At 42.6% G+C, this 21,856-nt stretch overlaps 1 protein-coding gene across 5 annotated transcripts in view; it reads right to left on the reverse strand.

Moving 5' to 3' along the window:
* Positions 1–21,856, reverse strand: part of TAPT1 (transmembrane anterior posterior transformation 1) — a 63,298-nt gene that overhangs the window by 4,791 nt on the left and 36,651 nt on the right. For all 5 annotated transcript variants that reach the window (XM_083630400.1, XM_083630396.1, XM_083630397.1 and 2 more), the window contains 9 exons: positions 20,984–21,146; positions 13,151–13,286; positions 12,035–12,132; positions 11,800–11,869; positions 9,596–9,676; positions 6,580–6,689; positions 4,027–4,086; positions 2,023–2,091; positions 299–375 (listed from right to left, as the gene is read on the reverse strand). In XM_083630400.1, the coding sequence (XP_083486526.1) occupies positions 299–375; positions 2,023–2,091; positions 4,027–4,086; positions 6,580–6,689; positions 9,596–9,676; positions 11,800–11,869; positions 12,035–12,132; positions 13,151–13,286; positions 20,984–21,146 (864 nt within the window). The remainder of the gene's footprint in view (positions 1–298; positions 376–2,022; positions 2,092–4,026; positions 4,087–6,579; positions 6,690–9,595; positions 9,677–11,799; positions 11,870–12,034; positions 12,133–13,150; positions 13,287–20,983; positions 21,147–21,856) is intronic.

Below are 21,856 nucleotides of genomic sequence, written 5' to 3' on the forward strand. Positions count from 1 at the left end.
AGCTGATCCGCTAAGCCTGCTAAGCCGCTAATAGCGCTAATCCGCTAATGGGCTTGCTTCGCAAGACGAAAAAAACGCAAGACGAAGAGACTCGCGGAACGGATTCTTTTCGTCTTGCGAGGCACCACTGTACATAAACAAGTGCTTTACATTATTATCTAATACATAAGGAACACTTTCCCATGGCTCACTTCTGACTGTCAAAAGCGACTTTATCTAACTATACTGCTTACATCAATTCTTCCAATTAAAGTCTCCTAAATGAAACATTTTTACAAATTCTTTGATCTGTACTTACCCACAGTAGAAGAGAACAACACAAGCATAAGCCAAGACTCCTTGAACTTTTACTGAACTTGTAACGACTCTGATGAGCTAGAGGAAGAAATGCGTTAACACAGTTAAACATTTTTTAAATAAAAGAACGATAACAAATCTGGCCATTAAAAAATGAAAATAGTTCTAATAATTAGGTAAAAGAATTTCAGATATTTTCTACCTTTCTACACATCATCCTTTTAAAGAAACCTTGCGTCTTTTGAAACACATGGAGTAATAATTTCAGTAGTGTGACATTATCTTAACTACTCTTCAAAGAGTAGTTTCTCCTCCCCTTTCATATTGTCTTTTCATTCAGCTGTCCAAGGTAGTGGTGGCAGCACTGCTTGGTAGTGGTTCCAGTTCTACTTAGCCAATTCCAACAGGTGAAAGGGGAGTGTTGCTCAGACCCATAAGGCTGTCAAGGTGGGGCTCTGCAGGATTTGGGAATGTGTTCTCATCAATATGTTGATCACACAGCTCTATTTATTCCTTTCATCACAAGCAGTTGTGGTGGCTGATGTGGTGATGTACTGACAAAGGTAATGGACTGGACGAGGGTCAGTAATTTGAAGCTCAGCCCAGACAAGACAAATATACTGTTGGTGAGTGGTTCCTCTGACAATGTAAGTGATAATGATAAACCAATCTGGAATGGGATTATGCTTTCCTTGGAGGACCAGGTTTGCAGCTTGGGGGATACTTCTGGACCCAATACTGTCCAAGCAGCTCAGAGTGCCTTCTACCAGCTTTGGCTGGTGGTCCAGCAATGTAGATGTGGATAATCTTGCATCTAGTCCAGGCATAGGCAGACTTGGCCCTCCAGATGTTTTGGGACTACAACTCCCATCACCCCTGACCACTGGTCCTGTTAGCTAGGGATGATGGGAGTTGTAGTCCCAAAACAGCTGAAGGGCCAAGTTTGCCTCTGCTCTGGCAACTTCAAGGTTAGATTGCTGCAATGTGTGGCACCTGAGGCTGCCTTTGAAGATTGGCTGGAAACTACAGGTGGTGCATAACTTAGTTACTGAACATATGTACTGGCTTCCAATAAATTTCTGGAGCAAATTTTAAGTGCTGGTTCAGACCTATGAAGCCTTACATAGCTTGGGACTCCAATACCTTATAGAAAACTTTTCCAGCAGTAGACTCCTTGTTATTAAAGGCCTTCCTCTGAGTGTCCCCTCCACAAAGATGTGGAGGCTGGTAACAAGTGGACCTCCATTTGTGGAGTAGTCTCCTCAAGAAAGTTTGCCTGCCACCAACATCATCTTCTTTCCAGTGCAAAGCTACAAGCCGTTTCTTCTCCCAGGCATTTGTTAATTTTGCTCTCTCTCTCTCTGCTGCTGGGGCTTTCTGCTGGTTGCTTTTTATAGAGAATATTTTTTCCCCCTTCGGACATTTTTGCAGGATCATTTTAGGTTTCGTTTATTACATTTTTAACTTGGAAGTCTGTATCACCAAAACCCAAGCTCTCACAGTAAAGCCTAAAGAGACATTTTAATTTTAAAAGCTAGCTGCATAAGAATATATACCATTTTCAGCCAAGCTTTAACCTCACAGAACTATGTTCTGGGGCTACATCACATAATACCCCTCTTCAAAAATAGCAATTCAAGGGTTCAGGAATATATTTCATCCCTTGGTAAAATTTTCACCACTTACCAAGGGAGTTTGCAGTATGACAAGAAATACATGACTTACTAGAACAGCCAATGGGAGAGGAATAAAGCCCATTCTCCTGGAAACGGAGTCACTGTAATCTGTGTATGCCTAGGAGAAAAGAACTGAACCTGAGTTTTTAAATTAAGTGTAGAAAACAAAAATAACAGAGCAAGTTCCACTGGGACTGGCTACACATTTTGGATGGCATCAACCTTCCCTGAAGCATCCATTTGAAAAAGAACAAAACCACATTTTAAACTGGTGAAACTTGCCTCATAAAACGGCAAATATATTTGTGTGTGTGAATCCAATTAAAATTAATGCAATTTAAATTCACTGACCTATAAAGAAGGATCAAGCCATCACACATTGTATCAGCAGATTACAAAGACATTTAATGGCATACTACGGCTGCGTTATCTAAAGAAAGGACTTGAATGTCATAAACATTAAGGAAAATATGAAATGTGACAGCCATCACCATGCAGTTACAGGTACTGCCTTTAAAACTAGGGTAGCTACCTCATCTATTTATCTCTTCCCCACTCCCCATCTCAGCTTTTCCATCTACTTACCAACGCTGAAACCCAGCTTCAACACTCGAACAATGCGACTGTTGCTGCTCTTTCCCTCACAGGTATCTCATTCTCCCACAAATTGTGTCCTGAAGGTTGTGGGGGCCAGATGACTGCCCTCCTTCCAGATTTTGCCACTCCCACCCATTGCCCACTTCCCCACCCCACTTTTTCCTCTACCTTTGAAATGAATTCTGTTGAATTCTGCTCCCTTTGCATCTCTGCATTACACTTCTTTAGCACCCTATTCCATGACTCAATCTTCATTACAGGCTGAGGCCGGGCTTGCCTTTCTTCCTCTCTGACAAAACTCCGAACTTGGTCCTTAGCAACTTCAACTTTTATGCTGACTTGCCCTCCGTCCTCTCTTCCTTACCTCCTCTTGATCCTGTCTTCACCAACAACTGCTTTGTTTCTGCTCTCTCTTCTGTGAAATTCTTACTGTTTGATCATGACATTCAACAGTGCACACAGCTCAACCTCCCAACATCCAGTTTCTGCTGCTTCTGCAGCCTCCAAACCATTCAGCCATTCACCAGACCTTTTCTGCTTGCCTCTTTGACACTGCACTTTCTGTTTTCAATTATCACTGACTTCATCTCTCACATGCAGGACGCGGGTGGCGCTGTGGGTTAAACCACAGAGCCTAGGACGTGCCGATCAGAAGGTCAGCGGTTCGAATCCCCACGACGGGGTGAGCTCCCGTTGCTCGGTCCCTGCTCCTGCCAACCTAGCAGTTCGAAAGCACGTCAAAGTGCAAGTAGATAAATAGGCACCGCTCCAGCGGGAAGGTAAACAGCATTTCCGTGTGCTGCTCTGGTTCGCCAGAAGCAGCTTAGTCATGCTGGCCACATGACCCGGAAGCTGTACGTCGGCTCCCTCGGCCAATAAAGCGAGATGAGCGCTGCAACCCCAGAGTTGGTCACGACTGGACCTAATGGTCAGGGGCCCTTTTACCTTTACCTCACCTCTCACATATTTGCTCCATTCTTCAGTGAACTATACACATCCCTTTGATCTCCAGCCCTGACTCACATCCATGTTCTCATCCAGCCTCTCCTGCCTCTCACCTGCCATCGAGCTGAACAAACGACACTGCTACATCTGAACATGAGAACATGCTCTGCTGATGTGCTTGTGAAGTTTGCTCAGCTTCACATAGAGACGGGAACACAGCATAGTTAGGTACTAGCATCCTATTTACTTTGAATGATGAAGATTGTGAATAACAATATTTTAAAATAGAATGGAAAAAAAGAAAACAAAGTAATATAAAACTAAATGTCAAGTGACTCACATTAAACTTGTACACATCATTTTAATTCCCTGTGCAAAGAGTGAAGTAAGCTTTTTCTAACCCTTGGGAGACCAACACAATTTCTGATTAACTGATGGATTCCATTTTCTGGAATAAAACCAGGCACGTCCTTTAGTGTAAGGAACAGGCATTTTTCATTCTGCTACTTACATTTTTCTGTCGACTGCTAACAAGGTCAAATGCAAGACTGGCTCTGTATTCACTGTAGACCTGAAAACAGAGCAGCACAAGTCCTTTCATTCTGATCAAAGTAAATACCAGCAATAAAATTAGTACTGTAATTATTAAAAGTAAATTTAGGATTAGCACACTTAGCATTGCCGTACTGTTTCTCAGATACTCATTTATCATTGAAGAGTAAGCTTAACAACTGAATTCCTATGATATGGGATAGGAAAAAGCAGATTCTGTTGGATCAGTCCAGTGCCGTGTGGATATTCTTATCTACACAGGGTTCTGCTCAACCCACATGCAGAATCAAGCATAGAAAAAGATGCAGGTACTAAGATGCAACATTTATTCAAGTGTATCCATGCAAGAGCTCCATAAGCATTTAAGAGCCCGTATCCAACAGTGTGCTGTAGATATGGCTGATAGTTAAGTGCTTTGTTCCAGAAAAGCTCAGTATGAATAGATAAAACATTGAGTCTATAAACCATTCTACATCACTGACCTGCTTTGCTGCAATCACTTAAGTACGTTTCTCTCATAAAAACTAGTATATCTAGGATTGCTTGTTTATAAGTTGATCTTACCTCCAAGCAGATATAGCTGGAATAAGGTGCAACTCTTGTTTTTTGATATTATTCTAAAGAACATTAAAACTCGACAAGTGTGTGGAAAGCTGAACATCTACTTGGACACTAGATGAAAAAGCTTTTTTTTTAAAAAAAAAAGCTATGTGTCTACTTTCAGGCTACTAAGTCTAATTCTGATTCAGCATCTGCAACGGCCATTCGCTTCAAATGGGGTGTGTGTGAAATCAGGTACTTCGTAGTATCAGTATTATTTATTAATAAAATCTATGTGTTAATATGAAACCTCACAGGTCTGGGTACCAGAATAAATCTAGTAGGCTAGAGCTATCATTTCCATTTTTCACTGCATCATTTCTGCACTCATTATACAAAAGTAGGCCATGTATAACTGCCTTTGGCACAATATAACTTATTAAGTGCATTTATTAAATGTGCTTCCACACTATACTGCTTCTACTTTGCAAATCCAGCCACCCTGTCTAAATCTGACCTCGCTTCCTAAATGCACATATGCGCACACAAATGCAATGAAGGGATAATATTTGCCTCTATTCTTATTCTTTATAATGTCCTTGAAACTAAAACACAATTTTAATGGCTAATATGAGATGGACAAGGCTTGTGGCATTAGCAGACAACACCACTTCATCTTGTAATTTTGGGTTTGTTCCTTTTTTTTACTAAAACCCCAAGATCAACCAAGCAGAGCTAGGTGCAGAAGATATACACTTTGAATATACACTTGGATATACACTTGGAACTTGTTTTGTGTATCAGATCTGAACTGAGCTCACATTCCTTCCGCACTAAAAAGCTCCAGACATTGGAACCCTTTTTCATAGGGAAGTTACCGTATTTTTCGTCCCATAGGACGCTCCGTCCCATAGGACACACCTAGTTTTTTGGGGGGGAAATAAAGGAAAAAAATTTCCTCTTTATTTCCGCCCCCCCCCCCAAAAAAAACCAGGTCGGGGAAACAAAACCAGGTCGAAGAACAGCAGGATGGCAGCGCTGCGCCTTCCCGCTGTCCCCCGAGCTTGTGGGGCTGGCCGATGTCTGCCCGAAGCGCGGGGCGCTCTGCTTCAGCGCGCCCCGTGCTCCGTGCAGCAGGCTGCTATCCGCAGCCTAGGGAGCCCTGCGGGAACTCCCGCAGGGCTCCCCAGGCTGCGGATGTCTGCGAGGGGTGCTCTGCTTCAGGGCGCCCTGTGCGCTGGGCGGCAGGCTGCTATCCGCAGCATAGGGAGACCTGCGGGAACTCCCGCAGGGCTCCCCACGCTGCAGATGTCTGCCCGGCGTGTGGGGCGCTCTGCTTCAGGGCGCCCCACGCGCTGGGCGGCAGGCTGCTATCCGCAGCCTAGGGAGCCCTGCAGGAACTCCCGCGGGCTCCCCAGGCTTGCTGATAGCTTCCTGAAGCCGGGAGAGCGAGAGGGGTCGGTGCGCACTGACCCCTCTCGCTCTCCAAGCTTCAGCGAAAGCCTGTATTCGCCCCATAGGAAGCACACAGATTTCCCCTTCATTTTTGGAGGGGGGGAAAATGCGTCCTATAGGGCAAAAAATACGGTACTCCAGTTTCATGATCATTTTTTTCCTTTGCTCTTTTCAGCACCTTTTACAGGCCTTCAACACCCATTTTGAGGTGCAGCAACGCAGCCCTCCAAGTAACTGAGTGTAATGACATTATTATACTGGTAGCATATCTATTAAATTTGCCTCATTTTACAGTTGCTTACAAGTGAAGCGTATTTGCCATTTCAATGCCTACTTAACCAATATGGAGGGCTCCTTTTTGCACCTCCTCACAATTCTTGATTTACCACCCTGACTAGAAAAGAGGTGTTTATTGAGCCCTACATGAACCTTCTTCATACAGATACTGCATCCATGCTAAGACCGCATCATACCCAATTTCAAATTTAAATGTACAGTGGTTCAACAATATACTTACATCAGCCGTGATGTCATTGAATTTTGTTATAAAAGCATGTTTTACAATATCTACTGCAATTTCTGATGCAATCACCATACAAACATCTGGAAACAATACCCAGAGATGATCTGTAAAGACAGGGTGAATGTCAGATGTACAAATGTGTCACAAAAAGCAATGGCAGAAAAAGGTAAGTACATACTGTTTGGTCCAACTGTCAGAACCTGAATCTGTAAATGTCTACGTGTTAGAAACCTCACGAAATCCCAAGGTAATAATTGCAGAAGTTTCTGCACCACACAAGCTACAATATCACACACTTGGCCATAATCCAAACCTATGTAACTATTCTGAAGAAAGTGTTGTGCATACAAGTTAAGAAATTCTCATGTGATTAATTTCTGTTCTTCTCATAGATAAGAGTGCCATTCATGACAGGGGGTAGGCCCCACTTCCTAGTATCAGAAGGCCTAAATTATGATCTGGATAGCTAGAATCTATGAGAATAACAGGTGTTCACCAAGTAAGATGTTTCTTCTTCTTCTCTCAACAGGATCCTGCAGAATTTAATGAACATGTTGTTGTTGTTGCTTAGTCGTTTAGTCGTGTCCGACTCTTCGTGACCCCATGGACCAGAGCACGCCAAGCACTTCTGTCCTCCACTGCCTCCCGCAGTTTGATCAAACTCATGCTGGTAGCTTCAAGAACACCATCCAACCATCTCATCCTCTATTGTCCCCTTCTCCTTGTGCCCTCCATCTTTCCCAACATCAGGGTCTTTTCCAGGGAGTCTTCTCTTCTCATGAGGTGGCCAAAGTCTTGGAGCCTCAGCTTCACGATCTGTCCTTCCAGTGAGCACTCAGGGCTGATTTCCTTAAGAATGGATATGTTTGATCTTGAGAGTCCATGGGACTCTCAAGAGTCTCCTCCAGCACCATAATTCAAAAGCATCAATTCTTCGGCGATCAGCCTTCTTTATGGTCCAGCTCTCACTTCCATACATCACTAGTGGGAAAACCAAAGCTTTTACTATACGGACCTTTGTTGGCAAGGTGATGTCTCTACTTTTTAAGATGCTGTCTAGGTTTGTCATTGCTTTTCTCCCAAGAAGCAGGCGTCTTTTAATTTCGTGACTGCTGTCACCATCTGCAGTGATCATGGAGCCCAAGAAAGTAAAATCTCTTACTGCCTCCATTTCTTCCCCTTCTATTTGCCAGGAGGTGATGGGACCAGTGGCCATGATCTTCGTTTTTTTGATGTTGAGCTTCAGACCATATTTTGCGCTCTCCCCTTTCACCCTCAATAAAAGGTTCTTTAATTCCTCCTCACTTTCTGCCATCAAGGTTGTGTCATCTGCATATCTGAGGTTGTTGATATTTCTTCCGGCAATCTTAATTCCGGCTTCGAATTCATCCAGCCCAGCCTTTCGCATGATGAATTCTGCATATAAGTTAAATAAGCAGGGAGACAATATATAGCCTTGTTGTACTCCTTTCCCAATTTTGAACCAATCAGTTGTTCCATATCCAGTTCTAACTGTAGCTTCTTGTCCCACATAGAGATTTCTCAGGAGACAGATGAGGTGATCAGGCACTCCCATTTCTTTAAGAACTTGCCATAGTTTGCTGTGGTCGACACAGTCAAAGGCTTTTGCATATTCAATGAAGCAGAAGCAGATGTCTTTCTGGAACTCTCTAGCTTTCTCCATAATGCAGCGCATGTTTGCAATTTGGTCTCTGGTTCCTCTGCCTCTTCTAAATCCAGCTTGCACTTCTGGGAGTTCTCGGTCCACATACTGCTTGAGCCTTCCTTGTAGAATTTTAAGCATAACCTTGCTAGCGTGTGAAATGAGTGAAATTGTGCGGTAGTTGGAGCATTCTTTGGCACTGCCCTTCTTTGGGATTGGGATGTAGACTGATCTTCTCCAATCCTCTGGCCACTGCTGAGTTTTCCAAATGAACATGGGGATAGCCAAAAGCAGTGTATCTTAGTGAAAGCATGAATACTCCTGTGCCAAAATAACAGGGCCTAAGCTTCCAGTGCTCTCTGGAAGGGCTTTGTGATCAAAGGCAGCCACAGGAAGAGAAAGGAGTCAATGATGCATTGTGAATTAAGACATGTGCTTTTGCTCTGCAAATCTTTTCAGTAAGGCTCTCTTAAAAAAATACCTGCAGATAACCTTCTAACAGAATGTGCCAGGATATCACCCAGGAGAAGCTGGTGGAGGAATGAGTTAGGCCTATATTAACAGCCACCCAGAGAGTAGCAGTAGAAACATTTTTCTTTCTTTCTGAAAGACCTGGCGAGTATTAACAGCGTTCAGTTTTAACCTGAGAATTGTCATCTGTCCAGTTTTAACTTTAATTTTAATTTATTTGAATTAATTTTGGGATGCATTTTAATCCATTGATTGTTTGTTTTTATGCATATTGTATTATTTATATGATGTTAGCTCTGAGCCCGGCTCCGGCCAGGGAGGGCGGGGTACAAATAAAAATTTATTATTATTAGTTATAGAATATAAGGTCCCTGCAGACGGCCAGCAAATGCCATTTCTTCTTAGGCATGACAGGGTATATACAGAAGAATGAGCTCTGGAGTGCTAACTTTTTGTATGAATAGGGAGTCTATTTTGTTGAAAAAGTAGAAAATGTCAGTCCACAGAAAAACCCTCTATAGTCTCGTTAGAACATAACACTATAGTGTTCATAGCTCACTGTGAAAGAACAAGTGTGCTCATGCACAGAGAGGAAATTGCAACACTTTGCTCCTCTCCTGCTCTGTTACCAAGAGCATTATGCATTATGTTTTAACCTGAATTAAAGCACTTGGATAAATCATTAATATAGCATACACACGCACGATAATAAGATCCAGTGACAATACACAGATAACATACTGAAGAATTAATCAAGTCAACCACTTTTGCATTAAAATAGGTACAGCCAAATTATGTTTATGCTGCTGGCAGTCAATACAACTAAAATGTCTCCAAATTTTTATTCTATATTTCTTGTCTGGAAATAGACTTTACCTGGATTCCATGAAAACTGTTCCATGTTTCTTAGACAAACTATCAGTAACAGCACATAGTTGGTGAATCTCTCCTTTATATCTAAAAAGAATAATAAACTTTTAAGGCTACAAAAATAGCAATTTGCATCACCATTCTACAGAAGAGTTCTTATACAGAGGCTAAATTTAGTAGTGGATTAATATTACTTATAAAAAGCTGCACTCTATGCAAGAGCATGGAACAAATTCGCAACTGATGTATGGATTCATCAAATCCAACCTAACAATCTGAACATGGGAAATAAGTTGCCTTTATTGTTCATTTGTTCTATGCACAGCTGGAATAATAAACAACTGTATGCTTCCTCAGGGAAAGGCATACATCCGACACAGCAAAAGTGATGCTCTACAATACTGGATCATAAGTTGGCTTGATTTAATAATTACTGCTATATGTAACATCTGAAAAAAATGAATGAAAAATCATTGCTAATCACACAGCACAGTCCTATGCATATTTACTCAGAAAGTGAGTCCCACAGCATTCAATGGGTCTTCGGCACAGGCCTCTAGTTTAAGGAGGCAGGAATGAACTTAAGTGTTTGAAACATGTTGAGAGTGACATAAGATTTTCGGTATTTTTAATAGTGCTATGGACGCGGGTGGCACGGTGGGTTAAACCACAGAGCCTAGGATCTGCCGATCAGAAGGTTGGCGGTTCGAATCCCCGTGATGGGGTGAGCTCCCGTTGCTCAGTCCCTGCTCCTGCCAACCTAGTACAGTGGTACCTCTGGTTACGTACTTAATTCGTTCCGGAGGTCTGTTCTTAACTTGAAACTGTTCTTAACCTGAAGCACCACTTTAGCTAATGGGGCCTCCTGCTGCCGCCACGCCACTGGAGCACGATTTCTGTTCTCAGCCTGAAGCAAAGTTCTTAACCCGAGGTACTATTTCTGGGTTAGTGGAGTCTGTAACCTGAAGTGTATGTAACCTGAGGTACCACTGTAGTTCGAAAGCACATCAAAGTGCAAGTAGATAAATAGGTACCGCTCTGGCGGGAAGGTAAACGGCGTTTCCGTGCACTGCTCTGGTTCGCCAGAAGCGGCTTAGTCATGCTGGCTACATGACCCGGAAGCTGTACGCCGGTTCCCTCGGCCAATTAAGTGAGATGAGCGCCGCAACCCCAGAGTCGGCCACGACTGGACCTAATGGTGAGGGGTCCCTTTACCTTTACATGAATTTAACACACAATAAAATCTGAATATAGTGTAGCTGCATCACACATGGGGGTTCCGCTCCAGAGGCAAAGCATATAAGCAACACTGAATGTAGCCAAAGTTTACCTGGCTGCTAGCAAGGGGAGCGGGTCCCCTCACTGAGGCCCTCCCCGTGTCTCTTAACTGCCTTCCCTTACTTTCTCTCTCCCCATTGCAAAGGAAGGCGGTTGCCAGAGCCAAGTGAGTTTAATTGAATTCATGCAAGTGATGCGCCTACACTGCACAGAATTAGAAGCAAAGCAAGACAGCAGTGGGGTACATGGACCGAAGACTGAATTTCATCTCAAAACCAAGTAAGGTGGACAAACCTTGGTCACAATGTATGACTTGTCTGGACAGAGTTAAAGCACGAGTCTGGTTGGGATGACATGCTAAACCAAACTATGGCTTCGGTCAGCGCAGGAGCAGACACAGCCTCTTCCCCAGGAGCCCATACATTTGCATTAGGCTACGGTTTGGCTTAATTTTATATGTGAACCAGACCAAAATAAATACATATCTATAAAAGAACTGCTACTTTGTTATGGTGGGAGCCAAAGAATGTTAATCATGAGTGGGTTTCATGAAAATCAGTATGAAACAATAGTCAACATGACTAACTTCATTATTCTGCTCTGTGGGACTTGATTACAACTAACTTAGTCTGGTTCCATCTTTATTAGCCTGATTAAAAATAGTGAAACCTCAAAACAGGATTAAAATTGTACACCACTTCATAATTCACCTATGGTTTTATTTTCAGTACTGCTGTTCAAGAGAAAAACACTTTCCAACCCAGATCGGGGTGGTGAACAAGCCCTTGCCATACTTGAAGAGGAACACCACAAATTACGATCACGCAGGATTTTATGAAATACCACCACCACTGATTTCACACATGCTACATGATATATAATGTATTAGAAGCACATACTCCTGAATTAGCAGCTCACATATATGTACATACCACTGTTTGACATCTGAAACAGATTATTCTTTTCAAACTTCTTGAAAACGCTTCCTTTAATTTCAACAAACTGCGATTTAAAGAAAGTAACACTCTTATACTTCTATTTTTTTTTAAAAAAAAACATTTTCTACAAAATATGTTGACTGAGAACATATAAATCATTTAACAGAAGTACTGTCACACATCATAGTTGCCACAGCCAGTGAGGCAAATATATCTATAAAACACTTACATTGTTAGACATCATGATAGTAAGAAGTGACTTGTTGTGCGAGTTGAAGGCTACATTGAGTGTCGTTGCTTGGACCATTATCAGGATAGCATGCAAGACTGTAGTCATATATGTTAAGGTAAATGCTTTTTAGAAGAAAAGATTAAATTGCAATATATATTACACTAAGTTTTAAGATACCCCCCTCCCCCCCAAAAAAAAATTTAACCAAAGCAGACATTTAAATATCATTGTGCTATACCAGGCATAGACAAACTCGGCCCTCCAGATGTTTTGGTACTACAACTCCCATCATCCCTGACCACTGGTCCTGTTAGCTAAGGATGATAGGAGTTGTAGTTCCAAAACATCTGGAGGGCCGAGTTTGCCTATGCCTGTGCTATACTATGGAGTAGCTTGCTGATAAACATGCAGTTATATTGATCATGTCCATTGCATGATTTTAAGCATTCCAAGAGAAGGTTCGTACTGGTTTGCTACCACTATCCCTGAGAGACGTGGGTGTGCATGCCCTACTAATATTTATGATCCATTTGGTAATGTAGTGAACCACTTTGGTTCTTCTTCTCCAGACAAAATACAACTCTGGGTTTAGGTTTAACAATAAACACAACCATGGCTCAGCTCTAGGTAGCATAGCAGCAGCAGGGCCAGGGAAGGAAATAAGTAGCTGCCATTTCCCCTCCCAGCACCTGCACGCTGGCTCCTTGGTTTAGCCATGATTTAGCTAAGAGTTAATGCAAGACAGGCCAGGGGCAAGCATTAAAAACAAGGTTAGCAGGAAAAACATGAGATGTGGACAAGGCAGGATATCAACAAGGTTTGTTCTTGGCTATAGTTTGTGGTAAATGGACAGCTTAAGTACAAGTCCTGCATGGCTGGGCTGAGGAGTTCTCCTTAGTTAATTCTTGCCCAATAGAAGGTTTTCAATTTACTTTCTTTAAAAATCCAGTTCTAGTTCTTACATTAATTAAGATGAAGATTCTGACACAATCTCACAGAACTTTGAATAGGTTTGTAGATAAAACGTAATGGTCCTCAAATCCATGCATTTTAAATACTATTTTAGCATTCATAGAGATGAAAATGAACTGCAATTCTGACACAAAAGGATACAGACATACAGCACCGCCATGAAAAAATGGGGAATCACACCTATGTGTGCCCTTTTTCTCTCCTTTGGTTCTGTAGCTGTCCAATAAAGAGCATCCAAAATATCTTGACCAAAAGATGAAAACAAACGATCAGCTACCTAGAAAGAGAGAGAAAATACACCAAGGAAGTATAAACCAAGATAGTTTAATTTTGTCAGCTATGTTCCTCTTAAACAAAGGTAACAGAGTTTATTTTTCCATTAATTACTGCATACTCTTAACATGTCAGTGTCCAACACGAAATACAAATAGGATATTCAAAACCAAGTTAGCTACAATTTTTGTTTTCAAAGTTTCTACTTCCAAGTAGCTTTCCCTTCAACATCTGCAAAGTATCCTTGCTGCTGACTGGTCATGGAATGCCTGTGTGTTATAGAAGTTTTACAATTCTGCTTCAAGCACAAAGTCACCTTATGTGGAGCATTGGCCAGACCTATCAGATTCCACCATTAACCTGGGTGAACAAAACAGTGCAACCCAGAACGTCTGGGGTTGTAGATTGCAGGGAACCATTGGTAATGGTCAATAAATGTCATTCAGAGGTGCTTTTCCCCCTGAGGTCCCTAATAGTCTTCTAAGAAACTAGAGTTCCATGGAATGCTGTTTGAAGCCACATCTTTAAAAGGATGCAGAAGTATTTGTGCGCCCTCCAATTAATGTTTTTAAATTCAACCTGAAGAACCAAATCGTGGAGCAGAAAATGCCATATATTGATAATATAAACTGAATGCACATATAAGTTCCCCCTGTAGGGCAATAGCAAAACTGCTGGAATGTCACGTAACTGCAGCTGTGGAAATGGAACTATGAATGTCTGGTCAAAGGGCTGATACAGTGCAGTTGCTGCAACAGAGGCAGGGTTTTGTTTTTTCCTCTGGTAAAATACAGTGGTGCCTCGGGTTAAGTACTTAATTCGTTCTGGAGGTCCGTTCTTAACCTGAAACTGTTCTTAACCTGAAGCACCACTTTAGCTAATGGGGCCTCCCGCTGCCGCCACGCCGCCGGAGCCTGATTTCTGTTCTTATCCTGAAGCAAAGTTCTGAACCTGAAGCACTATTTCTGAGTTAGCAGAGTCTGTAACCTGAAGCGTATGTAACCTGAAGCGTATGTAACCTGAAGCATATGTAACCTGAGGTACCACTGTACTCTCAAGAAAAAAGAAGATGCCAAAGAACCCCAAGAGCTGTGAAGGGGAGAAAAGGAGGCACCTTGAGAAAGAAATCTGGAGTGAGCCCTGAAATGCAAAATGGGGCCTGGGGGAAGATAAACAAGAGGCAGCAGATGGATGGGAAGGAAAGACATGTAGGAATCTGCACTGTCCACACCCATCCCAAGCAGGAGAAGGAGAATAAGTGTGGGTCATCTTCCCGGATAGAAAGCAAAGACACTGTGCCATGGGCCTGGCCTGTCAGAATTCAGCCTGGCGCTGTACGATTTGCCTGCTTGTTTGTACCTGCAGTGCTTTTGCAACAGAGTCTTTCCCAAGACGGACCAGCCTGGCCTGACTCAGCAGTTTCCAGCCATCAGACACTCGTCACCCGATTTCAACAGCTTTCTGGTGGCAGGAGCTTAACAGGACCACTGGGGCGCAGTTTTAAGAGCTCTTTCGGGAGGAAAATGGGCAAGAGCACCACTACCATGCTTTTCAACTTCTAAACGCAGCCGCTGGGAGAGATCATCAGAGGGTTTGGGCTGGGTGTCCATCAATATGCAGATGATACCCAGCTCTACCTCTCTTTTAAATCAGAACCGGTGAAGGCGGTGAAGGTCCTGTGTGAGTGTCTGGAGGCGGTTGGAGCATGGATGGTGGCTAACAGATTGAGGTTGAATCCTGACAAGACAGAACTACTGTTTTGGGGGGACAGTAGGTGGGCGGATGTGGAGGACTCCCTGGTTCTGAATGGGGTAACTATGCCCCTGAAGGACCAGGTGTGCAGCCTGGGAGTCATTTTGCACTCACAGTTGTCCATGGAGGTACAGGTCAATTCTGTGTCCAAGGCAGCTGTTTACCAGCTTCATCTGGTACGCAAGCTGAGACCCTATCTGCCCGCAGACTGCCTTGCCAGAATAGTGCATGCTCTGGTTATTTCCCGCTCGGACTGCTGCAATGCGCTCTACGTGGGGCTACCTTTGAAGGTGACCCGGAAACTACAACTAATCCAGAATGGAGCAGCTAGACTGGTGACTGGGAGTGGCCGCCGAGACCACATAACACTGGTCTTGAAAGACCTACATTGGCTCCCAGTACATTTCCGAGCACAATACAAAGTGTTGGTGCTGACCTTTAAAGCCCTAAATGGCCTCGGTCCTGTATATCTGAAGGAGCGTCTCCACCCCCATTGTTCTGCCCGGACACTGAGGTCCAGCTCCGAGGGCCTTCTGGCGGTTCCCTCCCTGCGAGAAGCCAAATTACAGGGAACCAGGCAGAGGGCCTTCTTGGTAGTGGCACCTGCCCTGTGGAATGCCCTCCCACCAGATGTCAAAGAGATAAACAACTACCAAACTTTTAGAAGACATCTGAAGGCAGCCCGGTTTAGGGAATCTTTTAATGTTTGATGTATAACTGTATTTTAATATTTGGTTGGAAGCCGCCCAGAGTGGCTGGGGAAGCACAGCCAGATGGGCGGGGTATTATTATTATTATTATCCTTTCAATTTTGCTTGATGTGTGTGTGTGTGCACATGAGTTTGTTTGGCTCCTTGCTGATCTTCTACACCCTCACTGATGTGAGAAATATTCATTAAGCATGAACATTTCCTAAATGATCAAAATCTAGAAGGCAAATATAATGGGTGATATCCACCTACATCATACTCACGAGTAGACTCACTAAAATCTATTAGTTCATATTTCACATTAACCTTTAATTATTTTAAGGTCCAATTCTGATTTTTTTAACATTTCTAATTAGCAATTCTAGGGCTCTTTGTCACTTCAGCTAGCTGGAAGTCCCACCTGATGAAGGGGCTGCCATGGTTTCCAGTATGCACAAGGTGCAGAGTTAAGGCATGCATCATCAAATGTGAACAAAGAGCTTCCCTACTGCAAAAAGTGTGAACCATCCTCTCTAGATCCAGGTACAAAAATTCACAGGGTTGCAGGTAGGCTTTGAACCATGCAAGGATCAAATGGAGACCCTGGTTATATGAATTGGCACCTCAAACTGAAGGACAGATCCACTGTGCTTTATACAACTGTGAGTTCTCTCACCAATGTGCAAGCGCTATTTCCTGACATACGGGAAGATGTTTTATGACTCTTTGTTTGCTCTGTCTGAACTACTATACAAGTCTTTGTTCTGAAGTGCCTCAGGACAGACCTTCTCAACTGGCATGTTGAATTGAGTGAGCTCTGTTCTGCTGCAATAGCTATAATGAACGTTGGGTGCCTCCTGGATGCTGGACTCAAATTAGTCTCCTTGGTTCTGTGGTTTATTCAAAAGATGGTTGTTCCTCACCTTGGTAACAAACAAGGTGGTGTAGATGTGAATTCTTACCACAACTGGAAAATACAGAAGTGACAAAATGAAAGAACAGCTTGGTCCAGTGAGAAATGTCCTTCACATACAAATTATGTATGTTATGTACAAACAGTAAATTATTCAAGGCCTTCCAGTTTCATATATTTGTAAGTGTGCCTTTCTGCATACAAAAGTATATTTTAAGTGTTATCCTCCCCTCTATACTCTATGGGTATTGCCTATGGTTTAGGTTAGTTCAATGAAACTCTCAACAAATGTACTTTTCCCCCCTAAACAAGAAAGTAAATTCAACCTCTTCCAGCTCCTTCTTTCTCTTTTTTGGGGAAAAACCAAATTTAGTATAATAGCCCTAAAGTATATTGTGTGGTTTTTTAAAAAATAGTCTCTAAAAATTTTACTTTTAGTAGGACTCTAAACGCTTAGATGCCACACAATACCGCCCCTCTCTTTAAACTGGACTTACCTAAACCCTACATTCCGGCTCCAGACTCCAGAAGAATTCCATGATGGGGCTATGTCACTAGCATTATGTACATTGGGAATTCATAAAGGAGCAGGAGCCGGGAAACATGAATCTAAAAACAAAAACAAAATGTCATTTGCGGGTATTCAGCAAATGCCTACATTACTGGAAAGATCTGGAAAGAGCTCACTGAAAAAATCTGTTGTTTTTTTAAAAAAGAAGTGGTTTTTTTGAGGGGGGAATCTTTGGGTGTTCAGTTTGCGTGGATGGAAGAATGAAGCCGCACATTTCTATTTATGGGGCAAATATAACAAATACATAATCGGCCCAGTGTGCGCCTCTTGGTAAAGGTAAAGGGACCCCTGACCATTAGGTCCAGTCGTGGCTGACTCTGGGGTTGCGGCGCTCATCTCGCTTTATTGGCCGAGGGAGCCAGCGTACAGCTTCCGGGTCATGTGTCCAGCATGACTAAGCCGCTTCTGGCAGACCAGAGCAGCACACAGAAACACCGTTTACCTTCCCGCTGGAGTGGTACCTATTTATCTCTTAAAACTTTGAAGTGCTTTTGAACTGCTAGGTGTGCAGGAGCTGGGACCAAGCAACAGGAGCTCACTCCATCGTGGGGATTCGAACTGCCGACCTTCTGATCAGCAAGTCCCAGGCTCTGTGATTTACGGTAACCCACAGCGCCACCCGCGTCCCAGCACCTCTTGGTAAGTCACAGTTAATGGTTTACCATGAATTTGGAGATTGCTCCCACTTTGCTCCTTCCCTCGTCAGTGGAAGCAACAAACCATGATCTACAGCATAGTGTCACATCTATCCCAATTACTGTAGTCTCACCCAAAGAAACCATGATTGGTAAGCGATGAACAAAGCATTGCTTAACATGACAGTTTCAGACCCTCCAAGTGTCCCTAACTTTCCAGGGAAAAGCCATCCCGGTTTCTGATTTGATCCCAGAATGTCCCACTTTTCCTTAGGATGTCCCTATTTTCATTGGAGAATGTTGGAGGGTATGCAGTTTGAAGAAAAACAAATCATGAGCTCCAGTTCAGATATAAACCGAACCCAGACAACCATCATCTGTTGCTCTTGCTGGTTGGAGAAGTGGAGTGAAATGGGAGCCAACTGACTGGCAGAAACTCTCCAGGATTAGGAGTCTTTCCCAGTACTACCTGGAGATGTCAAATTGTATCTAGGACCTTCTGCATGCAAAGCAAATGCTGGCATGGCTTCAGCAAAGGGAAAGTCATGTCTGACTAACCTTTCAGAGTGTCAACATGCATATAGTGTTGATCCCGTTAACATTATCAAAAGCTTTTTGACAGTCAAAGTGCACAAAGTACCTAACCAAAAATTCCTGAGTAAGCTTAGCAGTCATAGAAGAGAGGCTCTCCTGTGGATTATTAGTAACTGGTAAAGAAACAGAAGGCAAAGGATAGGGAAAAAATTTAGTTTTCCCAATGGAGGGATGTAGAAACTGGAGTTCCCCCAAGAATTGGAACTTGGACCTGTGCTTTTTAAGTAGCCCATTAATGATTTAGTGTTGGAATGAGCAGTGAGGTAGCCATGTTTGCTGATGATACCAAATTGTTTAGGGTGGTGAGAACAAAAGGGATTGAGATGAGCTTCAAAAATATCTCTTCTAACTGGCTGAAAGGGATCATTATTTGGGATCATTAAGAAAGGGATCAAAAACGAAAATGCCAGTATCATAATGCTGTCACAAAAAACTATGGCAAGACCACACTTGGAATACTGTGTTGCCACATCTCAAAAAGGTAACCGAAGAATCAAGGGGTTGGAGCAACTCCCCTACAAGGGACTTTTTAGTTTAGAAATAAGCCAAGTAAATGGAGACGTGATAGAGATGCATAATATCATGCATGATGTAGAGAAAGTAGACAGGGAGAAGTTTTTGTCCCTCTCTCATACTAAACGTATTGGAGAACTGGGCCAATATGAATTTCAATAGGGACAAATGTAAGGTTCTACACTAGGAAGGAATAATCCGCTGCACAAATATAAGATGGGGACACCTGGCTTGACAGTAGTATATGTGGAAACGATGTAGGGGTCTTAGTAGACCACAAGCTTAAATGAATCAACAGTGTGATGCAGCAGCAAAAAGGCTAATGCTACTCTAGGCTGCATCAAAAGAAGTATAGTGTCCAGATCAAGGAAAGTAATAAAACCACTCTATTCTGCTTTGGTCAGACCACACCTGGAGTACTGTGTCTGGGTGCCACAATTTAAGGAGGATATTGACAAGCCGGAACATGTGGAGAGGAGCGCGAGCAAGATGATCCAGGGTCTTAATGTTTAGCCTGGAGAAGAGGACACTGTGAGAAGATATGATAGCCATCTTCAAAGAGAAAGCTGCAAAGGTTAGGACCTGAACCAATGGCTTCAAGTTGCAAGAAAAGAGATTCTGAATAAATATTAGGAACAACTTTCTGATGGTAACAGCTGACTACCTCTAGATTTGCCATACATCCAGGAAAACCTGGACATGTCCTCTTTTGGGGGGGGCCAACATGCCCATCTAGGTGGATTTTTACATTATAAAGGAAATGTCTGGGTTTGGGGTTATTAAAAAATAAATAAATGGGGTGTGTTGGTTTTTTGGGGGGGCCACGTGCATGCTCAGAAGGGCACTGTGTCCCAGAAGTGGAAGCACCACAGCAGAGTGAAGCTATCACAGCGAAGATCAGGTAGGTGCTGGGGTCCTGCCTCAGCTTGGGCTGCTCTGCATTGTGCAGCTGCTGCCAGCCCATGCCAGGGAAAGAGGTGCACTAGAGCATCAGCAGCCCACGCGCCTCCTCGGGCTGGCAGCATCTTGGGCTGTCCTCTTTTTTGTTCTTCAAGATATGGCAACCCTACAGTGCCTCGGAAGGTGGTGGACTCTCTTTCATTAGAGAATGCTCTCTTTCATCTCTATTCCATTATTCTAAGGAAAAGACCAGCACGGCAGAAGGTGCATCTGCCTCATTTTCTAAAATCTTCCTAGTCCCTCACCTCACACCATTCCACAGAGACTACAGTCCATAGCTGCTGGGGGGAAATGGAGCAGGAAAGTCACATTTTGCCAACCTTTTTCTCCAGACACATCTCAGGATCAAACCCAAAGTCCTGGATCTAAGGGTTTGCTTTGCACAAACAGGAGTATTTCCATTCACATGAAAGGGGATTGCTCTGGGATAAAACTGCATTTGGTGATGCTTCTGAAATATTTTGAAATATTTCAAAAGATAAATAATAGCAGAGCTGAAAAGAATTTTTTTTAAAACCCACTTATGCGCATGTAGTTGCCTCCTCAATTGCTATACTATTATTCTGCTTGCTTTAATTATTTTATTTTTACCCCTTCCTCCCTTCAAGAACTCTTGGATGGCACTATTAATGGCAAATCAGTTGTTTTCAAAGACGAGGGACTTTGAAAAGCAGCTTGCTTTTTTACATGTAGATCTACTATGTGATCTACAAACATGTCCAACCTCTGAGACACATGTGAAGTAATTCTTGAGATATCTACCATTTTTTATAAACTCCTAAAATTGGTTGGGACTATATCTATTACTGTGTTAAATATACACCACACTTTTGTGAGAGTTGCTCTTTTAAAACCCATTACAAATTTAGCTGCTTACAAATACTAAAGAAACTATGGCATTCACAATATTACTTATTGCTTATCATTGTTGAAGAAAAATGGATCTTTGTCCCATAACAGAGCAGAAAATATATTACAGAATTACCATAATTCTTTTACCAACTTTGAAATTGTTCCACCTGGAATATTCAGGAAGGAAGCGTGTTTTGACAGTTCTGATGGCCATTTGCTTACCTCAAGCATATTATAGATGATGTAGAGTTTAATGACAGACTGTCCTCTGATCAGGTGGTACATCATGGAATAGTCAACATAGTGCATCATGAAGTAGCAGATTAGCAATATAACTCCTTTGAAAATATCACACACCTGAGCGGGCTGGAGCAAGCGTCTGTCACTGGAATATAGAAGGTACACAAAACAAATAGTAACAATTGTAAACAATAGCCACTTACTAAATATGTTTTTCAAAAGTACATAAAAAAGCACCAGAGCCATTCAACAAAGCATTTGAACTGAATGGTATATTTTCTATTTTAACAACAAATGCTTAAATCGCTGCTGGTTTTGCCCCCAGTCAATCTAAAACTAATGATTCATACCTAACTCCTTGGTGAGGGTCACTCAGGACTTAAAAACGATACTGAAAGTAATTTGCAAGAGGAGAGCAGGCAACCTGTTTTGCTGAAAGCAGAATACCTCCTTTTTGAGTTCAAAAAGATCAGCATTCCAAGAAGTAACCCAGAATAGTCTATTAGCATTACTATTAATTAAATTAACTAATTGGCAAACCAGTGAAGCTAGGGCCAGGCTTGGTGTAATCTGCCCAAACCGTTTTGTCCCCATGAGCAACCGCTAAATTCTGTACCGGATGAACTATCCGAACTGTCTTCAATGGCAACCCCACCTTGCAACCTTTAATCTAACCTTAGATTACTTTAGATTAGGTTACTTTACAGGTGGCACAGAATCCCACAAACCACTGCCCAATTCCGCTGGATCCTTCTCCCCACCTGCCTGCTCTGCTCACTCAACTCCTGTCTGTTCCTAACAGTAATTTATTCTGGATTTTAAAACAAAAATGTAGGTTTATTTCGTGAGATGGAA

This window comes from Podarcis filfolensis (assembly GCF_964270895.1).
Source record: "Podarcis filfolensis genome assembly, chromosome: 9".
NCBI lineage: Eukaryota > Metazoa > Chordata > Lepidosauria > Squamata > Lacertidae > Podarcis > Podarcis filfolensis.